Genomic DNA, 21,663 nt, shown 5'->3' with positions numbered 1-21,663 from the left:
ATAGATCATCGTGTAGCCCCAACTCGAGCTTTTCCTCAACTCAAAAACCTATAAAACAAGAACCAAATGTTTAGGGTTAGGAAAAGGACGCGACAGAAAATGAGCCCAAGTCAGCAACACTACTTTTTCCATGTTTGCAAAGGTAATGTATCTTTTCACTGTAGAACAAGGTGTTCAACAGTTGCATAAACTCTTTGTTTGCTGCAATTTCTCCCAAAAAGATTCCATCAAGTATCTAAACCATAATCGCTCAAAAGTCTTTAGCAAAATATTACTTTTGCTTTTAAATTATGGTTAATTAGTTTTTGACGTTACCTGGGTGTAATTAGACACCAATCATCTTGAATTACCATTGCAAATAGATTGCACCTAGAGAATAAATTGCATCTCTCTCTCTTTCACACACATATTTGGTTAATGCTTTCTAGGCATGGTCAAACTTCACAAGTTATCCTGAGACCATTTTTTAAGTAGACTAGTTATCATCCTTTTTCAATGATGCTTTTTGTGCATAATGTGATAAATGTGGATACTAATTTTCCCAATAATCCAATTCACATTGCTCCTTTTTCTCTTTTTTTTTTCATATTTCAATAATTTAAGAATTTTGATCAATTACCAACTGATGATGGCTCAGTTGGTAGGATCTTTGACTCGTTGGAGTAGAGACCTGTAGGGATCAAACCCCGTTGCCACCAAGGTTGGGGGTTAAAGGGAGGGGATGGGCTACCCCGTTGCCACCAAGGGTTTGGACCAATTAGGAGCCTTACTAATGGAATTGACTTGGGGAAGAGAATGGAGTGAAGTTAGATTCATGTCATTTTCTAATAAATTTAGGAACATATAGACTAGGGTGTATACACTTTTTTTTCATAAGTTTAATTTTGACACTCAATAATTGCAAATGAACAGATAAAGGGCTACTGCCTATTAACCCAATTAGTATGAAAACTAGTAAATAACAAAGCATGCATAATAGTTGAATTTTTATTAAGGCTGCATTTGTTTGCAATGTAAAATCCAGTTCGGTGTAATTTTACACTCTAGGTTAGTTTTGTATGTGTTTGGATGGAGTGTAAATGAGGAACGTTTATAGATGTATATGACTGTTTGAATATATTTTTACATTGAGAATCGATGTGAAAACTACATCGAAAAAATCGATGTTAAAAAAAAAACTGGTCCGTCTCTTCCCCATCGGTTTCAATCTTCGCTGGCACCATGCTTCTCTGTCGTGGTTTCAATCGCCATATGACTCTCTTCTTTGCCTCTGCGTCTTGCTTCTCCAACATCCTGGTTTCAATCGCCACATGACTCTCTTCTTCGTCTCTGCACCTTGCTTCTCCGACGTCCTGGTTCTTCAGCTCGTTGTGGTTTAAATCGCTGACACCCTACTTTTCCCTTCTCTGCGCCCTGCTTCTCCATTGTGGTTTCAATCTCTGCGTGACTGTCTTCTCTATCTTCACGCCCTATTTCTCTAGCTCGTCATAGTTTCAATCATCGATGCACTGCTTCTCCATCATGGTTTCAATCTCTACACAAACCTCTTCTTCAGCTTCACGACCAGATTCTCCTTCTTGTCATTGTTTCAATCGTTAGTGTTCTGCTTCTCCGTCTCCGTGCCCTGCTTCAACATGAATCTCTTTATTCTTTTTTACACTGTTCTATCAAACAAACAAGAGTGTAAAATGAGCATTCGGCCAGTTCGTTTTTTACATCAATAATTTTGATTGTTCTTTATTTCCATCGGTGGATTTTTGTATTTACACCGCTTCCAAACGCAGCCTAAATGATAGAAGCAAAAATTTTGTGTAAACTAACACCTAATACCAATTGATCTTAACCCATTTAGAGAATATTTCAAGGTGCGCATACTTTTGATCCATTCATACCATTGATGGATTATTTATTGGAACCAAAAATGCTGGAAAACCAAATTCTTCAAACTCCACCTAATATCAATTGATGTTAGATCACAAAATGGAAAAAGAAAATCAAGGGCCCAGATGAAACTTCGTTAGGCCGACTCATATGTAGGAGCAATGTGCCCCACATTTTGGCCAATCAAAACCCTACTTTGGCCAATCAAGGGCCCAGATGACACTTGTTGAAGAATCAAACCCCAAAATCAATTACAACCCTCTAATATGTGGGACAAAACTTCATCCTCTATAAATACCAATTCATTACCCCTTGTTAGGAACATCAAGAATTCCCCACATCTACAATGATGATCATGGACATCAAACCTTCACTACCGTAATTTGGCATTGTGTTGTTGTTGCCTTTTGGGTTTTGCAAGAAATATGTACTGCCACATCATATATGAGTGTCATTTCAACTAGAAAATTTGATGTGCGCGAGATATTGTATTGATCAACCCAAAATGTTTCTAAATTAAAACATTTAAAGTAAAAAAAAAGAAAAATTGTTCTCTCACAAATTTGTATTGGTCAACTCAAAACACAATAGCAATGCAATGCCTGTTCCAAACACCACCTTAATCAGCCATATTGGCTTTCCACCACTCCCAAGAAAACTAGCCAAACAACCATTCAAAGAAATCAAAAGAGAGAGATGAGGGGGAAGAATAAAGTGAAAGAGATCAGTTCCTTTCTCTCAAAATGCCACTTAGCTGCTTGTTTAGTCACTAGAGACTCCCTCCTTATACCCTAGTCATCTCTGCTTGCACACAAGTGAGAGGTATCACCATCTGCCCTTTTCTTTCTCTCCATTCCATTTACAATATTCATTGTACTTTTTTCCTTCTTTTCTTTTTATTTGGTTGCATGTGATCTAACACAACCCCCTATTAAACGTTGGTTGGGTTCTGGTAGACTCAAAGAGAAGAGGGGCCCTGTTGTCTATTCAGGGGCAAGTATCCCCAAGTGAGGTTGACAATAGATTGGGGAAGAGGTTATGCTGAGGCTGACACCCCATTATTGGTAATAGGAGAATTCCTCCTTTCACTCGTTAACAATAACCCCAAGTAGCCCCTCTGGAATTATTGGGACGACTAACAGATTAAAACTTGACTCTCTCTCTCTCTCTCTCCTTGAAATTGAAGGAAGAAAGAACCTTGAAGCACAGTTGCACATTGGGGGCCTGTTGTTGAGAGTTAATGCATTTCTCAATCCATCTATTCTATTCCAGAAGGAATTGCAAATTCATGCTTGTCTAGATCGTATATAATTATAGAATTAATGCGTATTGAGTGTTGAACAAAAGAGCCTATATTTTATAGGTGTATATGTTGGGAGAGTGTTGATACAACAAGAGAAGAAATGCAATAGAGACAAGTAGGAAAGAGGGAGAGATCAGGTTTGAGTGAATAAAGAGGGAGCTCTGTATGGACTTCTATAGCTCCATAGATCCCAACTCTCCTAGTGCAGAAAATCGTTATCATATGTATTAATGAGTTGATGAGATGATGAATTTTGAGCGCACCTCATCAAAGCTTTTGCTGTGTGTGATGCCCCTGCCAACAAAACTAACAATGGTAGAGTTCCATTTTGAATCAACCATGGTATTAGACCATGAAATTGAACCTAGGTGGCATCAATGATACCCCAACACCATTTTCATGGCTGCTTGATCTGGTTTCATCTGTCATATATACAATAAACATGTTTTCTCCGTTCGATAAGGATGCTTGTCGAACGACAGACTGCGCGTAGGTTGCCAGAACTCCCCCTTTGTGCTCGCATTCTTTTCTTTCATTCTTCAGTCACACTCACCAACTTCATTGACAGTACAAGGGTCACTAAGACCACTAGAAAATAAACACTTACATTGTTCTTTGGTAACCAGACCTGACCTTGGAATAAGAATGAAATAGGGGACCAGCTATGTGGGGAGCCATGAAAAGCACATCCACATACCATGTGACAATTGGTGGTCTTAAGGTACAGCATTCCATTACAACCTCAGGTATATATGCAACATTACAGCTTAACAACATTTTTCAATAAATGTGTTTCTGTACAATAGTATTGCTTAAAAGAATATTGTAATTTGGAAATTTTCAAACTACCTTTCTAGAAGATTGTTCTTGGAATTAAGACAGAAGAAGAAAAGAGAGATAAGAAATAATTATGTACTCTCTATATTCTTTTGTTTGGCTTTGAAAATAGACCCTGAGGAATTAATACAGGAAGTAGTGGATTTCTTGCCATGTTTTTGCCACTTCAATGGAAAATGGAAGGATGGGGGTAGTCATTCCAATTTCCATATTCCAGTGAAGTGTGGATTCCACTCTGGCTTTCCACTTCCACCCCTCCAATCCAAGAACAATCTAATTCAATTCTGAAATTTGAGTTGTAAAAACAAGTTGGTCCTTCCAACGGTAGACAACAAAGGCCACGTTGCCTATGTTTGAAAGAATCTTCAACTTATCATGATAACATAGATGTTATGGCTTAACATCCACCATCAAAAGGAGCATTCCCTCCTTTCTAAAAGGAGTGAAAAAAGAACCCAAAAGGAAACTTTTTATTCAGTCAGTTTTTCACCTGCTAGTCAATAATGTATGCAAATTTTCACTGATGCAAATAGTCAAGTAAACTGTTATAGCCTTTAAAGTAATTAAGTCACTAGACTTGGGGGAGGAGGCATCACCACGTCTCAACTCCCTTTGTCAGTCAATGGCCATTACTCAACTCTGGTCCCAGTCAGTTATCAAAGTTCTTGGGAGGATGGATTAGGATACAGACCTAACGCCTGGGGATTTTTTTTTTTTTCTCTCTTTGGGTTACATCAAGGAAAACAATTACACAAGACTAGGGGCTGCTCAATCCCAGGAGTCCTCAAGCAATATCCTCAGCAATTCACTATCAATTTGGCTATCCTCACAGTCCAAAATATCACCACAAAGCAGCAGCCAACAGACAATGGCCTCTATATAGTTTCTCAAACTGTGTTTATGTAATGGAAAATCGCTTAAAATTTGCTTTTAAATTGTTTCTAGCTTATATGTCGATGCTACTACTCAAACTAATAACCCAATCCAATATTTGAATAAGATTTGAATTAAATCAGACCAACCCAGTTGAAATTAGGGGTGGCCACGAGCTGAGCTTCTCACGATCTATTCGAGCTCGACTCGAGCCTGATATATAGGCTCGTTTGCTAATCGAGCCGAGCTCGAGCATAGTGAAGCTCGATTCGCGAGCCTAGTATAATAAATAAATATTTTTTATTATATACATACATACATACATAGATATACATATACATATAAGTATATAGAATAAATAATTTTTATTATATATAATATTTTTTATTTTTATTGTATAATAGCAAATAATTTTTATAATTCTTATTTTTTGTATGTAAAATAAAGACATTTTTATATGTATGCTTTTTTTATTTTTTATATGTATAATAAAAAATATTTTTATATGTATAATTTTTATTTTTTAGAAAAAAAAAACTTGGCTTGCAGTTGAGCTCGAGCCAAACCGATCTCGATTTTGTGAGCTTTGAACTGAGTCGAGCTTGAGCTCAAGTCTCTAACTCGAATCAAACTCAAGCTCGAGCTCGAACCTGACACAGTTTCAACAAGCCAAACTCGAATAACTAAGCATTCAACTCAGCTCGACTCGAATCCACCCCTTTGAAACCATCTGCACCTAATTGAATTGTAGTTGAATAAACTGGACTATGGATGGTTTCATTCATATTACTTTAGTTGAGGAAATAAGGGCCCATGGGTGGGTGGTAGAGATTGACTTTTTAGTTCCTAGAAAGTGCTTGGAATTGGGTAATGGTTAAGTACATTGGACCCTGGTCTATATCTCACATTAATTGAAAGGGCCCCCCCACCCCCATGGGCTGTTCACTTCTTAATCCAAATTAATTTGCATATCTAGCTGCAGTCACCACATTTCCTTTGCTTAATAGAGAGATATGACCCGGTACAGTTTTGAATATGTGACATGACAATGCATCCAAAATGTCATTTAAGCTATTAGAAAGTAGCGAAAGAAAAGAATTACATGAACAGTGCTGTGATGCCTTACACACTGCATGTGTTATTCCTGGAAACAAGAATTCATTTTCTTTCTTCCCATGAATAAATAGCAATAATATTATAGGCTTTTGATGAGCTCTTGCAAACTGAAACCCTTACATGTGGCTGCTGCTCAGATTGTCTAATAAAATTCCTCATTTTGTTTCACTTATTTAATGGCAGAAGTACTTTGTGTACAGTGAGTGATGAGGGTGATAAGGTTAGACAAAAGGACTTATACAGAAAAGGATGATAATGTGAATGCATGTGCCCAATAATCCAGGGGTCCCCTATTAGATGTATGATCTGATCAGGGCTGGACCATGAAGAAAAAGGGAGCTAAGTCCAGCTGATCATTTGAAATTAGAAAATGACCTAGAAGTAACAGTCCACAATAAAAAAAAAAATACATTACTGCAGGGAGGGATTAAACCCAGCCCATGTACATTTCATACCTTATACAAGGGTTCAGAGAGCTATCAGATCTGTGACTGTACAATAATCAATCTGTATATGGACATTGACCATATTACAGAGACCCATTATAATAATTTGTCTATCATCTAAAAATAGACAGTTGATCAGAATGGTTGGACCATTAAATTGGCATGCTTTTCAAGCTACTTCCTTTAAGATGTGTTTGGTTTGATTGAAATAAAATAAGAGAGAAACAGAAAGTTGAGGGGAAGCCCTCAAGGATTCATAAAATTTGTTAAGAACTTTCACTCAACTTTCTGTTTTTTTTTTCCTCTCTTATTTTTTATTAAACCAAACATAGCCTTGAGGATGTAGTTTTTGCTCTTAGTCCAAATTAAGGGGAAAAAGACAATATTAATTAAAAAGAGATAATTGTTTAAAAAGTTGAAAGTATTGATTGCTCATCTAAAGCAATGTCAGACTCGAACCAGGCCAAAAATTGCTTTGATCACTGGATTGTGGGTTGAGTGGTTTGACCAACCGGATGACTAGAATCATTTAAATGAAAAATGTGAAAAATAAAACTTAGAAATAATAAATAGTTTTAGATTATCTTTTAAAACTATTTTACATCAAAATAAGTTTATAATAACTACATGCTTAACACATAATAATATATCTCCTTTTGGAGCAACTCTTACAGAGTCAACATTTCTAGCTAAGAACCAGGAATGCCAAAAACAGCTTTTGATTGTTGTTCCTGGTCCAAATGGTCTGACCGTCCGGTCTACCCAGTTTAACAATATTGATCTAAAGCTACAAATGACTTAGGTGATAAGAACTAGGGTTATCAATTATGGGTGAATATAAACAGGAAATAAGCAACCTCAAGGACGTGGAAATTAGGGCTGGATTGAGTAAATTGTCCCAATAGTGAAATTAGGATTTATTGAAAGAAGCACAAACAGAGTTTGGCCTTAGTGGTTTGAGAGACAAATGCACACGTTAAAGCTTTCACTAAAATTTCCCTTTCTCTCAAGGAAAACAAAGAAAAAGGAGTGAAAAAGGAATCAATGTGTTAAGCATCTCTCTCTCTCTCTCTCTCTCTCTCTCCATACACAACGGGCCCAATCCACGTCCACAAAAGAAAACTCCGCTCTCGCCTTTTCATTCTCTCTCTCTCTCTCTCTCTCTCTCTCTCTAGCCTCATTAAGTGTCATTTTCTCACACATACTTCACACAAACAAGCGAGAAACAACCATTTCACTTGACACCTTGTCCTCCGCTCGACCTTCTCTCTGTGTCTGTGTCTGTGTCTGTATCTCTCCCTATCTCGCGCACACTCTCATTCACCCCTCTCCCCCAACCCTCGCACCTCTGCAACTATAATTGATCAGCACCATCATAATAAAACCCTGAAATCTTAACCTAAAATTCGTCATCCATTTCATTGGTTCTCTCGAAGCTTATACCTTTTACCAAGAAGCTAGACTGACACCGAGAAGGAGAAGAAGCTTAGGAAGAAAGGGAAAACAACTGTAAAGAGTTACAGAAGCTGTTTCTTTGCTCGTGATGGAGCTTTTTCCAGCCCAACCGGATTTATCACTTCAAATTAGTCCCCCAAACAGCAAACCCACATCAGGATGGAGGAGAACAGATGAAGAGCTACACTTGGGTTTTTGGAAACGAGCCCTAGATTCCAATAACACCATCACTTCAGCTGCCAAACCCAATACCAGTTTCGAGCTCTCGTTGTCAAATCCCAGCAGGGCGTCAGAACCTAACTCCAATCATCTTCATCATCTTCTTCACCATGGTCACAGCAATCTTATCCATGTCAATCATCAACAGCATCATCAAAACCAGCAACATCAACATCTACATCAACAAGGACTTCACCAAGAGCTTGGATTCTTAAAGCCCATAAGAGGAATTCCTGTCTACCATAACCTACCTTCGTCCTTCCCTTTTGTCCCACAACAGACTCTCGATTCTTCTGCAACTACCACCGCCCCCACTACATCTACTTCCTTCCCTTCTCAAAGTCTCATGAGATCGAGATTCTTGTCGAGGTTTCCAGCAAAGCGAAATATGAGAGCTCCTCGAATGCGATGGACTACCACCCTCCATGCCCGCTTCGTTCACGCAGTTGAGCTATTGGGTGGCCATGAAAGTAGGATTTATTTTTCCCTTTTTTCCGTTTTATTTTCTTCCATACAGCACCCAATTTTATCTTATGAGCTTAAAAAGCTGAAAATGGTCTTGATTGATGTTGTGTTGATTATTTCTTATGGGTTTTAGGGGCTACACCCAAATCAGTTCTTGAGCTCATGGATGTAAAGGATCTCACTTTGGCTCATGTAAAATCTCATTTACAGGTAAAAGAACCTCACTACCTTTACAAATCTCATCTGGGTTTTTCGATCTTAGCCATGAAAATCAAATATAGTTTTCATAAGTTGAGGAAATCTGGAAGTATCTTCTTTAATTTCCGCTTTTTTTTTCTTTCTTTTACGCTTTTAATCTGCAGTCTTTGATGCAGTTCTCATGGTGTTTTCTAAGCTTAAAGTTGCGTTTTTTCCGGCCTACATTACTGGAAAGCTTATCACAGACATTGCAAATTCCGAGATTTCTCTGCAAAGGGTCTCTCAAACCCTCAACTTCTCTCTTTCTTTTTTCTCTTTGAGATTTGTGGGTTCTGCAAGTTAACAGGCAACTTTTTGCTTGGAAGAAGAAACCATTCTACTAAGAGAAAAACATAGGCGGAAAATTTTTCTTAAAATATTATAAATATTCATTTCAGAAGACGAGTAAGACAAAGTGCAAGAAATTCAAAGCTGAGTCTTAGCCGAGCCTAGCCGATTTTCTGACCGATTTTACTAGATTAAACATCAACAACAACAACGAGCTTCCTAGCTATAATTCCAATCTACACATTCTGTAATAATATATTAAGATTAAGATCACTTACTATTTATTAAACAAAGATCAATAGTTTTTCCTTTTACAGGAAAAAACAGCAAATATCCAAGTACGAAACGCCATCATTTCTCAATGATTTCTTCTTCCCCCGGGTTTCCCAACCAAACCCAAAACCGTGGTTAACCTCTTACGTCCGTACATAGAGTCACACATACATCCATTCATGCATACATACATGCAACCATACATGATTATGGCTCACATTCTGCCTCATACTCGCATACTGTATGTACTGCCACCGTATTAAGACGTGAGCTTTCGCTCATTTGTGTTGTCTATGTAAGGAATTGGGGTTGTAATAATGGTCTTCTGTGAAAATTCTGCACCATTTTTGTGGGTGTAGCTAACGATGCTGATGAAATTATTGTGATATACATTTGGTTGCAGATGTATCGAACTGTAAAAACTACAGACCGACCTGCAGCATCTGGTACTCACTGTGTTTTTTATATGTCTCTACTCTTGTTGTGATTTTCTTCTAGTGATAGAGCTAAGTGGCGCTTGATGAGTGGTGTCCCTGGAAATGGTTTTCTGGTATGATGGATGATTCATTGTTGTTAATATGCCAGGCCAACCGGATGGATTTGAAAATGGTTCAGCAGGAGAGGTTTCTGATGACATCATGCTCGATTCACGAGGGTCTGAGCTAACTGTACAACAGGGCAGGCCAAGCATGCACCAAGATCAGGACTATCGTGGTCTCTGGAGCAATTCTTCAAGGTGAGACCATAATTGAATCAGTTTTTTGTTTTGATGTACAACAGATATAATAGGACCCATGTTTTGAATCTTCTTGAGTTTTGATTGGAAGCTTGCCAATGAATGGATTGAGTACCTACTCGGTTGTCTCGATGAGTTCTTGATAGCTAACTGATGATATCATTTTTTACCCGCAAATAAGTATATCCATGTTTATTAACTGAAGTACTGGATGAGTATCGTTGTGTGAGATTGAGGCTTTAAAACCCCACTCCCTCCCCCCCCCCAAACAAAAAAAAAAGGAAAGAAAAGAAAAAAAAACTACTTTTGACAGCAAAACAAGAAAGAACTTATGTGGATACGGATACTTAATATGACCATAGATGTCTGTCTACATTTAAGATATAAGTTTGCAATTTCTAGTGATAGCATAGAGCCTCTCAGGCCGAGAAATACCACTTCAACTCCATTGGTAGCCAAAACTAGCCTCAGGTACAGCTTCACCAAAAAAGAGAAAAAAAACAAATGTTCTCAGTTACAGATACTCGTGTAGCTTCATTCATATCCATTAATATACGACGACATTTCAAGAAATCAATTGGGACTCAATTATGTTAGTCGTCTACACAGAACACTAATGTTGTATTTGCTCAACTAGCTAGTATCTGGATGAATCTGGTGTATGGGTGTGAGTGCAAAACACAAAAACAAGAAACAAAAAGCTCAAGTGATCACAAAAAGAAGCATAAGTGGTATCTGCTTTGTTCTATCAGTCTAGATAGTTGGGCACTGAAACACCATGATGGAGCAATAATTCCTTCTAGTAGCTGGAAAAGAAAGTGAAGGAACTACCCCCTCCTACCATTCCAAGGCATGCATCGATGACAAACCCGACTGAGTAGTGGAAATATCTCTTTCCTTGGGATTTTGTGGGGGCATTTAGGGGCAAGCAAATGAGGCCCATAAGGTAGAAAGCTTGGTGCCAAAGCTAAGCTTCAATGAAGTTTCCTTGTAATTTCTTGTTATGGATAATGGGCTATCACATGGGGTTTCAACTTTATTTCAATCAGCACGAACGATAAAGCTATGGAGTTGTAAACAGGTTAATAGTAAAAGATCGCTTTCTTTTATCAGTTTGCTTTTTTTTTTCATGCATGGCTTCCACTGATAGAAAATATTCGTTCTCTGTGATGTGGTTTGTTGCAGGGAAGCTTGGTTGCATGGAAAACTAAGGGATTCGGGAGGAAGCACACCACCTTTCGAGGTACCCACTTAAAAGTTAAAACCCTTGTCTTAACCTTGAGCTTCTGAATTTGACCAGCAACTGAAAACGTTCAATATAGGAACTTAGAATGACGAGAGATGGAATAAATTCTAGTTCTCCTCTCTTTTCATCAAGAAAGAAATCTAGAGGGGGGGGGGAACAACAGAAAAGACAAAAACCTTTCAAAGGGTAGTTTTGTCATTTACAAAGTCAAGGGGCAATTGTATTATTTTCAAAATCCAAGACTCCCACCACAAGCGAGTTCATGGAATACAGAAAACTTATACAAGAGATAGTATGTGGTACAGCTAAGGTCCAGCATCCTCACAGATGCAAAATTCTTCACAGTATTGAGCTCTACCCACCAAGCTGCCAATTGATCTCCCTTTTCCATATTATTGGTAGAGCACCATTTTTGTATAGGAGATTGCTCCATTTTTCTTTTATCTTGTTTGGTTCTTCATTTTGGTAGAAAAGGCACAAATCCATAAACCCACCATTAAGCTTCAACCTTGATTGATCTTAGTCCAGCTATATATCCAGTTCCAGGTTATATAACTTTACAGTATTGGGATCTGAGGTTATAACCTCTATCCACCTCATTAGGAAATGACCCATCAGTAGGAAGGTGATGGATGGCCCAGATTAAGGAGTTTTAGGGTAGGTTGTTTGAGAGTGACAGCAATCATGTTCATGGGGATATATGTTCTCATGGTCAAACAGACTTCATTCTCAGTTCTTTATTTTATTACCATTAGTTCTAAGACTTGTTTCAATTTCTTATGCTTTTCTTTTTATTATATTCTTCTCCTTTCAGAAGGACATGGACCCAAAGAACTTAAACTATGAAAGAATATCGGATTTGAACGCATCAAGCCACACAGGGACGAGCCCCAAGAAGCCCAATCTGGAGTTCACCTTAGGCAGGGCACTTTGATCTCATCATCTGCTGGAGTACTCATTTTGAAATCATTATATCTCTGAAGGGTTGGTAATGAGAATCAGGTACCCACTTGGAAATCAGAGAAAAGAAAGAAAGAAAAAGAAAGAGAGAGAAAAGAAAGAAAGACAAGGAGACAAAAGAGACAGAAAGCAGAAAAAAGGAGAAGGTGAAAAAGCATGTCCTTCCTATCAAGCTGTGAGACCCAAAGCAGCATATTATATTCCAACGTAAATATGAAATCTAATTTTATTTTTGTAAGTTTGGCACTTGATACTTCTCACTTCTCAGAGAGAGAGAGAGAGAGAGGTGTTAATTGTTAAAGTGGAATATGATCCTTGCATTGGTAATTGCAATTTGAGCTCTTTCCTTTTACACAGAAAAATTTGATTTCTACAAAGGAGTCGAGAGGGTCTTTCTTCGTTCTTAGGCATTCGCACGTGCTACCACTTTACGCTTTTCCAACAAAGGGATGAGAAAAAGTAAAGAAAAAGAAAAGAACACAAAATTAGGGGAGATATTCTCTGACCCGAACGTGTACCCGACTACAAGCCCATCATCACTTTTTCTTTTCAAGTTAGCTAATTCCAACCTGGTTTAGATTCTACTCCTGCCATGATAGCCTTAGTTTTCAGTTTAGATTCTACTCCTGCCATGATAGCCTTAGCTAATTCCAACCTGGTTATTAGTTTAGATGTGATCGGGTCTGGGTTGGAAAATTGTTAACCCGACCCGGATTTTGCAGTTATCATTTGATAATTGTTTATTCTGAATCTGTGATTGTAAGTGAACTTGGTGAATTTGCTTTATTGCTTGAGTTGGGGATCACAACTATAATTATTAAATTAAAACAGCTGCTACTGACGGTGGAAATAATGTTGAGAGAAAAATCAAGTTCATGGACCTCAATTGATGTTTTTAATGTCTGTGTCTGTCTGTTTGTCCCTATCAGCCCCTATCTGTGTCTTAGCTCTTCTGTTTGCCAGTTTGTGGTGTAGAATCAGAGTCACCCTAATAGTATTCTTCTTTATTCTCCTTCTCATTGAAACCAGCCAAAACTCAACAACTAAGAGAGATTGCATAAATCATGGAAACTCAACTGGGATTGCTACTGGACAAAATGAAGCTTCCAATCCTTCTATTCCTGTTCTGGATATGCATCCTTAAACAGTCTTGTCATCATATTCTAACTTTGGTGTCCATTCCACTCTCTCTTCTGTATTGTATTTTTTTTATTTTTGGTAAGGAATTTAAGGAGACTGGCTAGCAATCCGCCAACCTAACCTGCCCTTGTGTGGCTCAGCTGCATTCAACCTGACATGTCATCAGCAACGACACGTGACACAGGCCTCTGCCAGGCTTATCTGTCCAAGTTCTTCCATCTGAGGAGATATGGGTTATGACCTAACTTCATCACAGATCCATGTGAGCCCTAGTTCTTCTACTAACTGGATAAATCAACCTTGATCTGTTGTCTTCTAAGAAATTAGATCATTGAGCAACCAAGAGAAAGGTGCTTAATTATGGTTTTATCTCCAAGCCTGTACCCAAATGATATTCTGTGTGTCAAAACCTATACACACCAGAAGAAAATCATTAAGAACACCCAACTAGGATTAGCAACCACCGATTCCATGACTAAGTGAATTACTCACTCAGTAAGTTCTGAGTTCCTTAATGACTGAATTACATGTCAGAATGGTTATCATGCATATTCCTAAATATTGATCCACTAGAAGACAAAGCAGTAAGTCATTCAGTTCAGCCATTTCAGCTATTGTCAAATGTCCCCTTAGTACCATTCAGACCCTAGTAAGTTCTACTTTTTCAAGGTCCCATCTTGTCCAAGTCTGGTGGTACTTGGGAGGCTGCACTTTGTTCTCAAATCAATTAGATTAGTTCTAAATTACTAATTAATTAGGGAGGCTGGCCTTGTTCTTTGTGGTTTTCAAATGACTAACAAGTAAATGAAGTTACATTCTGATAAAGTTTCATGTAGAACACCTAATTGAGAGTTGAATGCCGGAACAAAGTAGAATCCAACTTTTTTTCAGTACTTTTGAAAGACTAATACCTCAGTCTATACTTGCCAGATTCCATATATAAATTGAAAAAGAAAATGCTGAACCAATATGTGACTGGTGATGACAAATTTCATAGTCGTGGGATATAGATTTAGATAAAGCTTCACAAAATTCTATGAAGGCGAACCAATATAGATTCAGATAAATGCTGAGCCAATGTGAATGTCAGAACAAAGTAGAATCAAATTAACTTTTTATTTCAGTACTTTTGAAAGGCTAATGCTTCAGTCTATATTTGCCATATTCCACATAAAATTAAAAAAGAAAGAAAGAAAGCAAGAAACAGAAATCCTTTTGGTGGGAAATGACTTGATTTTACAGCAGTCCTATTTAATCCATCCCAATTTCCAAGGACATAAATGACTTGAAAGTTTTTTATGAGAAATGCTACAATATAGGAACATATTTTGCATTAGGTGGGTACCACTAAAGCACTACTAGGCTGTAAATCCCTGCACTTCAGGCTGTAAATGTTGCACCCCGGACAAAATTGCTGTTTGTGAATAAGGACACAACATATGCAACTTGGGTTTGCAATACTTATAGCTTAATGATTTGTAGTGCCAACATTACAAAACATGTTTGTGTACCATAGAATTTGTGCTTTTCTATCCAATACATATAAATCTGCTTTCATGATCAATTAGATAGAGTTCACCTTATTATTCTTCATTACTTACTAATATTAATACAAAGTACAAGGATGATATTCTCTTATGAAGGGTCTAAATGAAAATAGCTAGTAATCAATCATCCACTATTTGGGTTAATATAATATTATTTCATTTGGTTTTTCTTTGGCTGAGGTTTTGCAAAACTTACCATGTCAATGGGTTGAGTTCGGAGACACCCATGTTGATCCCATATGGACCATCAATTTCACAGTTCAAGCTAGAGCTGGTCTTTTTTTTTCCTTTTTTAATATTTCATGGTGAAAATAGGAGTCACTGCTTGGTGTAATGGTCTAAGAACAGCCACTTTGAGCAGAAAATGCTGAAGGTTAGGACCATATCCAGTCTACCCCTCCCAAGACCCCACATGGATGGGCTATGTCATTAAAATCAGAAAAAAAAATGCTAAATTTGAGCTATGTCATAGACCTAAAAGAGATGAATAAATATAAAGAAAGAAAGAAAGGAAAGAAAGAACTCAAAAACTAATATAACTGTGCTTACAGCTTTTGGACCCATGGAACTTTAATTTCCCCTGTGATTTCCTAGTCGAACTTTCAAAGAATCAGGATGATCCCTTGCATGGGTGCCAACTAAGAGATAAAGTAACTAAAAACCTAGTTTGATCAGATGATCCAGTGATAATGCTTTTAATTTTTCTTACTTTTACTCATTTGGACGAAATAAGTGAAAGATCTTATGAGGCATGTAGCAAGTTTTGGGGGCCCAGACCATCTAAAAATCTTCTGACCCCACATCAATTTCCTAGATTCATGAATTCACTTATCTTTGTTTATACCCATCAGCAGACCCAACTATGGATGCATTCCTAATATATGAACGAAACATAATCAGACCCCTCCTCAATTCCATTATTGTTGTCAGATGCATCAGTTAATTGTGTACACACCCAGCTATTTTTGGGTCTGGTACACGGTTAATTGTTCACCTTTGGTTGCTCCTATATGTAGTTGTATCAATTATCAAGTCCAAATTAAAAAGAAAAAAGAAAGAAAAGAAAGAAAAAAAAGGAAGAAAACAGAATAACCTAAAATGGAGGTGGGTATATTTAAATTGAGAAAGACTCTTAATCGATATTCCTCCATCATCATAATTGACCCTGATAATGGAGAGTGAAGGGCATTAACTTGCTATATAGGATTAAAAGATTGTCCTAGGATCTGGTATTGACTCATCACAACTGCCGGATTGTGACGATAGCTCTCAAATTTTCTTCTTTATATCAAACCCACTGCCCAAAGATGAGATGCAAGGTTGCCAATAATGAAAATCCATGTATATATAACTGGACCCCTACCAAAGTTTTCTTCCCTAGACCAATGTGTTGGCAATTTTAGTAAACCCACTTGATTTTTTTTTTTTTAATTTTTTCTTCTGGGTTTAGTCAATTGTTTCCCAAACAGGCCTTGGTTGGAGGTTGGCAATGTTTGGCATTTCTCAACTCTACTGGGGTCTCCACCTATCTCTTATCCAACCTGACCCCTTTTTATATTATTATTTACATTCAAAGACAAATTGAATTGGCCATTTTCAACCTGAATAAGCTAAACCCAGGAGAGCTGATTCATGCCAATGAGTGATAGGATACATTAGAAGAGGTCCCTTTTTTCCTCTAAAGCTCATTTGTTAAGATTGTGTAGATTGACTTATCCACCAACCTGATGGTTTTGACCATCCAATTGGCTAAGTACAGGGGACCTTGGCTCATCGTTTGTCATCTCCATGCACCAGAAATGAACTATCCTTTTCACCACAATGGTGCCAGCTACTATGGGCATGAGTGTTGAGTCTGCTGCTTGCGTAGGAAAACCAGAAGCCCCACAAATAGAAAATCCTGGCTACATTTGTCTATACTCCCACAACAGGAGAAGCTCCAAAAGCATTAATTCATGCAGAACAGCAATCTCTTTCTCACCAAAAAAAAAAAAAAAAAAATCCGTACTCCTTTGTATTTCTTTACAACCCCAATCCTAATCTACAAATCTACAATTCGATTCAAAAACTAACTCCCAGAATAGATGTCTAAAGGATACTGACTCAGTTTTCTTCTTCTCTTGCCATCTATTTGCTTCCCTGAAAACCCCTTCTTCTGTCTGTGGTAATAAGTTGCTTTCTGACTACTGCCTTTCTACTTTTAACTTCTAGTGATTTTCAATTTTAATGGGCTAATTCAAAACCCATTTCAGTTTAGTTTCTGTTATATTCAGAAATTTGACTTCAACAATAACCTAGCAAGGTGGGTTACCAGATGAGGTAGTAATCTGAGAAAAAGGAACAGTTGAGCATTTAAGGAGGAAAAGAAAGAAGTAGAAAAGCGTAGTTGGGGAGTTTTGTTTTTGGTTTGGTGTGATGGGGATAAGAACAATGAAAAATTGGTAAAATATTCAGAGGTTTGGTTGGAGGAACGAAAGATGTCGTAGTATGAAGCTTCCTGCGCCACGCGTGGAGGAACACTTGGCTCTGCTCTGCATGGTTGCCTTTTAGCAATAATTGCTGTCATGATTACAACATATCAACTTTTGCTGCAAATTTTAGAGAGAGAGATGAGCCGCATTGGTTAGTTCTACACTTTTAGTCGACTTATGGTTGGTCGACTTAGAGCTCGTGATTCTCACGTGATAAGTATATTCTAATTTCAGTAATGGTAATTTGTTGAAGCCTCTGAACTTTTTAGCTGTTGCTGAAACCTTCGTTAAACTTTGATAATTACAATCACTTTCCCTAAACTCTGTGGCATAGTTGTAAAATATACCATCTTTCTTAAAATCTTTTAAAAAGAAGTATTAAAATGTTTAAAATATTCATGCAGTTATTTTTTATCAAAAGTGTTTATTTTTTAAATTTTCTCTTCATATAAATCGTTAGTCCAAATCCTTTGAATCTCTTTTTATGAAATTGATTGATTTATTTTTCAAAATTTTCTTTTATATCAATTGCTCAAAGATAATATTACAACTTTAAATTCTCTTTTTTATTATTATTATTATTATTATTATTATTATTGTTTTTTTCTGTAGAAATCAGCCTCAATAATAATTGACATTCTAACAAAGGAGGTTTCCTTGCAACTGTGTCAGAAAGTTCAGAAAAAAAAAAATTTCAACAATTAATACTTTTGCTGCCCTCTACAACCTCTTGGCTCTTGTTGTCAACCCATGTCTAGTGTAACATGTGGGCTCCACCTAGGGCCAGTCAAACAATCTTAACCATCCAAATAATTCAGTATTCATCTCACTCTTCCAATCCGTTCAGATTATCAAGAAAACAAAATAAAATATCAATTCTCTTTTCAGCCCAAAGTAGAAAATTCCATTAATTTTAAACAATTCTTTTGAGTATGGGATTTTAAATTTTATGAATCTATAAAACTTCATGAGATAATGTGATAAATAGCACAGTAAGTATTGCTCTAAAAAAATGAACTACTTACTACAATTTTTGCCTCAAAAAGATAAACATGGATAAATGTATCAGAAAAATATGATATTGAAAAAATTTATGATCAATCAACCAGTATCATAAACATGTTAAGCAATCAACTGATATTTATCAAAATTCACAAGTGGGTTTTAATTGATCAAATTATATATATGTTTTTGGATTCCATGTTGAAACAAGATCACACCACAAGAAATGTTTCTATATTTTTGTTTTAAGAATGTGAACGAGGTGTTAGATCTTTATTTCTATAACCCACAAGGGGGAAAAAGAAGAAATTCCACTTTGGAGTACACCCTCTTAATGATTCAATATTTGACATTGAGAGATGATATATATTCATGTATTTTACAAATATTTATGTTCTAAATAATTGAAAATTAAGGATAGAAGAATTATCTCTGTAAACAAATCACTATAGTAAGTAAACTAGTTTTCTAAAGAAAAAGAAAAAATGTACTAGAAGATACATATTTCTATAATTAGCATTATATTCAAAGAAGAGAATGTCACTATTCTGACATTTTATTATAAAAGGATACGGATATTATTGTAAATATCTGTTTATGCAATAAGGAAAATTAACTAGTTAAGACCTTTTTTTTCAAAAGATAAGGTCTAAAATGTATTAGATAAGAAACAAAGAATACAAGCCACAGGCTCCAAAACCAATAAGCCCAACCTGGGATGACAATACAAGAAATTACTGAAACACCCTCAAACGAAACCATGAACATTCTAAACACAACATGTATCGGTTTGTATCGTTGGAGCGTTTTAGTTTTTTTTTTTCAAACATGTTAAGAGGGGTCGGTATAAAGCCCATATACCCCTGCCCCTGAAACAGATCAAACCCCGAAACAATGTTTGTAATAGTGTATAAGTGACTCACTGTATCGGCCAATTAATACATTAACTGGTCGATTCGTTGCAAAATTTTGGTCACCTCGCCCGAACCCGTGTCAAAGAATAAAAAATAATAATCTAATATTTCATTATTCCAACTGATAAACATCTTTCAAACATATAAAGAAACCTTTAGACTTACGATTGCCAAAGATTTCTTCATGGTTTGGATAATGTCAGCACCCAATATGTGATGTCGGCAAAGAATGGCTCTTATAATTCTTATAGATTCAGTTGGTTGTCAAACCAAAAGCTGTGGTTGATGGGTCATTGTTTTACATTGGCCTTATTTATTCTATTTAATTGGCATAGTATTTTCATAAAACTGGTCAGTTTGTGAATAAATCTAATCTTTAATTTGAAATTTGAAAAGAGTATAAATACATATATAAAAAATAATATAAAATATAAGGGTTTATACTCTATATATTTGTATTAATTTTTACTCCTTCCAAATTAAGCCTTAAAAAATTTATAAAAAGAACAGCAAAATATGGTCCTATTTGGCACGTCTTTTCGTGTGAATCATCGGCTTTTTAAAAGCCTGACATCTCGCTTTTCAGTCTTTCTCCGTTTGGCTGGGAGAAGATTTTTCCACTGAAAGACAATGCCCTAAAAAGACATGAGAAACTCAATTTGAGTTTATTTCAAAAAGTTAAAAATGGAGTTTCTCGCACTTTTTTGTTTATTCAAGTCTTATTTTTGCGTAGAAAGACACACCTCTAACCAAACGATAATATCAATAAAAGTAATATAATTAAAAAAATTTCAAAAATAGGTTAACTTTTTAAAAATAATATCAATAAAGGGCAAAAACATTGTTCATCTTCTTCTTCTTGCCCCTTGTTCATCAAAGCTGCCGCCCGCCGTCGCCCCCCGCCACCCGCCACTATCGTCTGCCGCCGCCTCCAGCAACGTTGTCGGATGTGGCGGCGACGGTGCTGGTGGTTTCTCTGTCCAACGCCGCCACCTCCGCCTCCGCCTCCGACAATGTTGCCAGAGAAGGGTGGAGACAGAGGTGGCGGCAGCGATGGGCAAAGGAATGACCATTAGCGCTGCCGCCACCTCTGCCTTCAACCACCTCCGGCAACGTCTCCGGAGGCAGAGGCGGAGGTGGCAGCATTGGACAGAGAAATCACCTGCACCGCCGCTGCCACCTCTGCCTCCGGCCACCTCCGGCAACGTTGCCAAAGGTGAAGGCGGCGGTGGATGACGACTCTGGTGAACAAATGGCAAGAAGAAGAAAATGAACAGTGGTTTTGCCCTTTATTGATATTATTTTTAAGAAGTTAACCTGTTTTTGAATTTTTTTTAAACATATTACTTTTATTAATATTAAACCGCAAAAGTTGCCTTATATACTATTACCCAACAAAAATTGCCAAAGAGCACCTTAAACAAACCAGTTCAGATCAGATAAGCATACTAAATCCGATCCCCAAAATGCTCAAAAGTCAAACCCAGACCTTCTAACCCTTGGACCCTCGAAAGCGAGGTAATGACGTCCCGGATGCGAATCATGTGTTTCGGTTCGGGCAGCATAGATTTTCCCCTACTCTTCTAAAATCTAAAGCAGTTTTCTGTTCGTTAGCGAAAATACAAAATTTCCGTTGCCGGGGCTCGAACCCGGGTCTCTCGGGTGAGAGCCGAGTATCCTAACCAACTAGACTACAACGGAAGATAGATAATTAAATCTTATAAATGAATCTTTAGGGTACGGAATCCTGACCGTGAATTGATATCAAATACACGGGCAGGATGCGATTTAGGGGGGCTACTAGGAGGAAACTGCAAATCAGATCTCTGAGGGGGATTGCAGTCCAAAAATTCCTTTATTTTATATTGGCTGCCCAAAAAGATATTTTCTGTTTCCATCTAATCCTTATCACTATGGTAGTGGCTTTGGTACAACTGTCAATCCGTTTGAGTCAATTTAATTGACCAGTTGGTTCAAAAGACAACCTAGAAGTAGTTTTTCACCATGTTTTCAATAGATAAAAATTATGTGTGTTGAATGGTTCAATTTGAAAAAAGTAAGGTTTTCACTGGTAAAATTCAAATATTAAATGGTATTATGAAAATCTCTCTCTACATCTGTATGTATATAGTTAGGTTGGATCGGTTTCGGTCGGTTTATACAAGACCAACCCAAAACTGACCCAACCTCTTGGGTTAACATAAATCAAGAACTAAAACCAACCATAAATAATTGAAAATTGGCCAATTCCGGT

The 21,663-nt window shown here is 37.1% G+C and overlaps 1 protein-coding gene and 1 non-coding gene across 2 annotated transcripts; one reads left to right on the top strand and one right to left on the bottom strand.

Moving 5' to 3' along the window:
* The first annotated feature begins 7,617 nt into the window (after nt 1-7,617).
* KAN2 (Homeodomain-like superfamily protein) lies at nt 7,618-12,668 on the top strand. The gene is made up of 6 exons (XM_010278527.3): nt 7,618-8,600; nt 8,729-8,805; nt 9,797-9,839; nt 9,979-10,129; nt 11,315-11,372; nt 12,190-12,668. The coding sequence occupies exons 1-6, from the start codon at nt 8,000-8,002 to the stop codon at nt 12,307-12,309; spliced, it is 1,050 nt and encodes a 349-aa protein (XP_010276829.1). The 5' UTR covers nt 7,618-7,999; the 3' UTR covers nt 12,310-12,668.
* An 8,369-nt stretch (nt 12,669-21,037) lies between these two features.
* TRNAE-CUC (transfer RNA glutamic acid (anticodon CUC)) lies at nt 21,038-21,110 on the bottom strand. Its single transcript has one exon. It is a non-coding gene; the product is annotated as a tRNA-Glu (tRNA).
* Between the last annotated feature and the right edge of the window lie 553 nt (nt 21,111-21,663).

Source organism: Nelumbo nucifera, chromosome 3, assembly GCF_055504915.1.
Source record: "Nelumbo nucifera cultivar China Antique chromosome 3, China Antique-T2T, whole genome shotgun sequence".
Classification (NCBI taxonomy): Eukaryota; Viridiplantae; Streptophyta; class Magnoliopsida; order Proteales; family Nelumbonaceae; genus Nelumbo; species Nelumbo nucifera.
The sequence above is the reverse complement of the archived record's forward strand: the minus strand, read 5'-3'. Positions and strand labels throughout refer to the sequence as shown.

Bases quoted from the DNA above. Each gene is read 5' to 3' on its own strand.
- KAN2 (XM_010278527.3), top strand. From the start codon at position 8,000: ATGGAGCTTTTTCCAGCCCAACCGGATTTATCACTTCAAATTAGTCCC. The intron at 9,840-9,978 runs GTACTCACTGTG...TTAATATGCCAG, and splicing joins AGACCGACCTGCAGCATCTG to GCCAACCGGATGGATTTGAA. The intron at 10,130-11,314 runs GTGAGACCATAA...GGTTTGTTGCAG, and splicing joins CTCTGGAGCAATTCTTCAAG to GGAAGCTTGGTTGCATGGAA.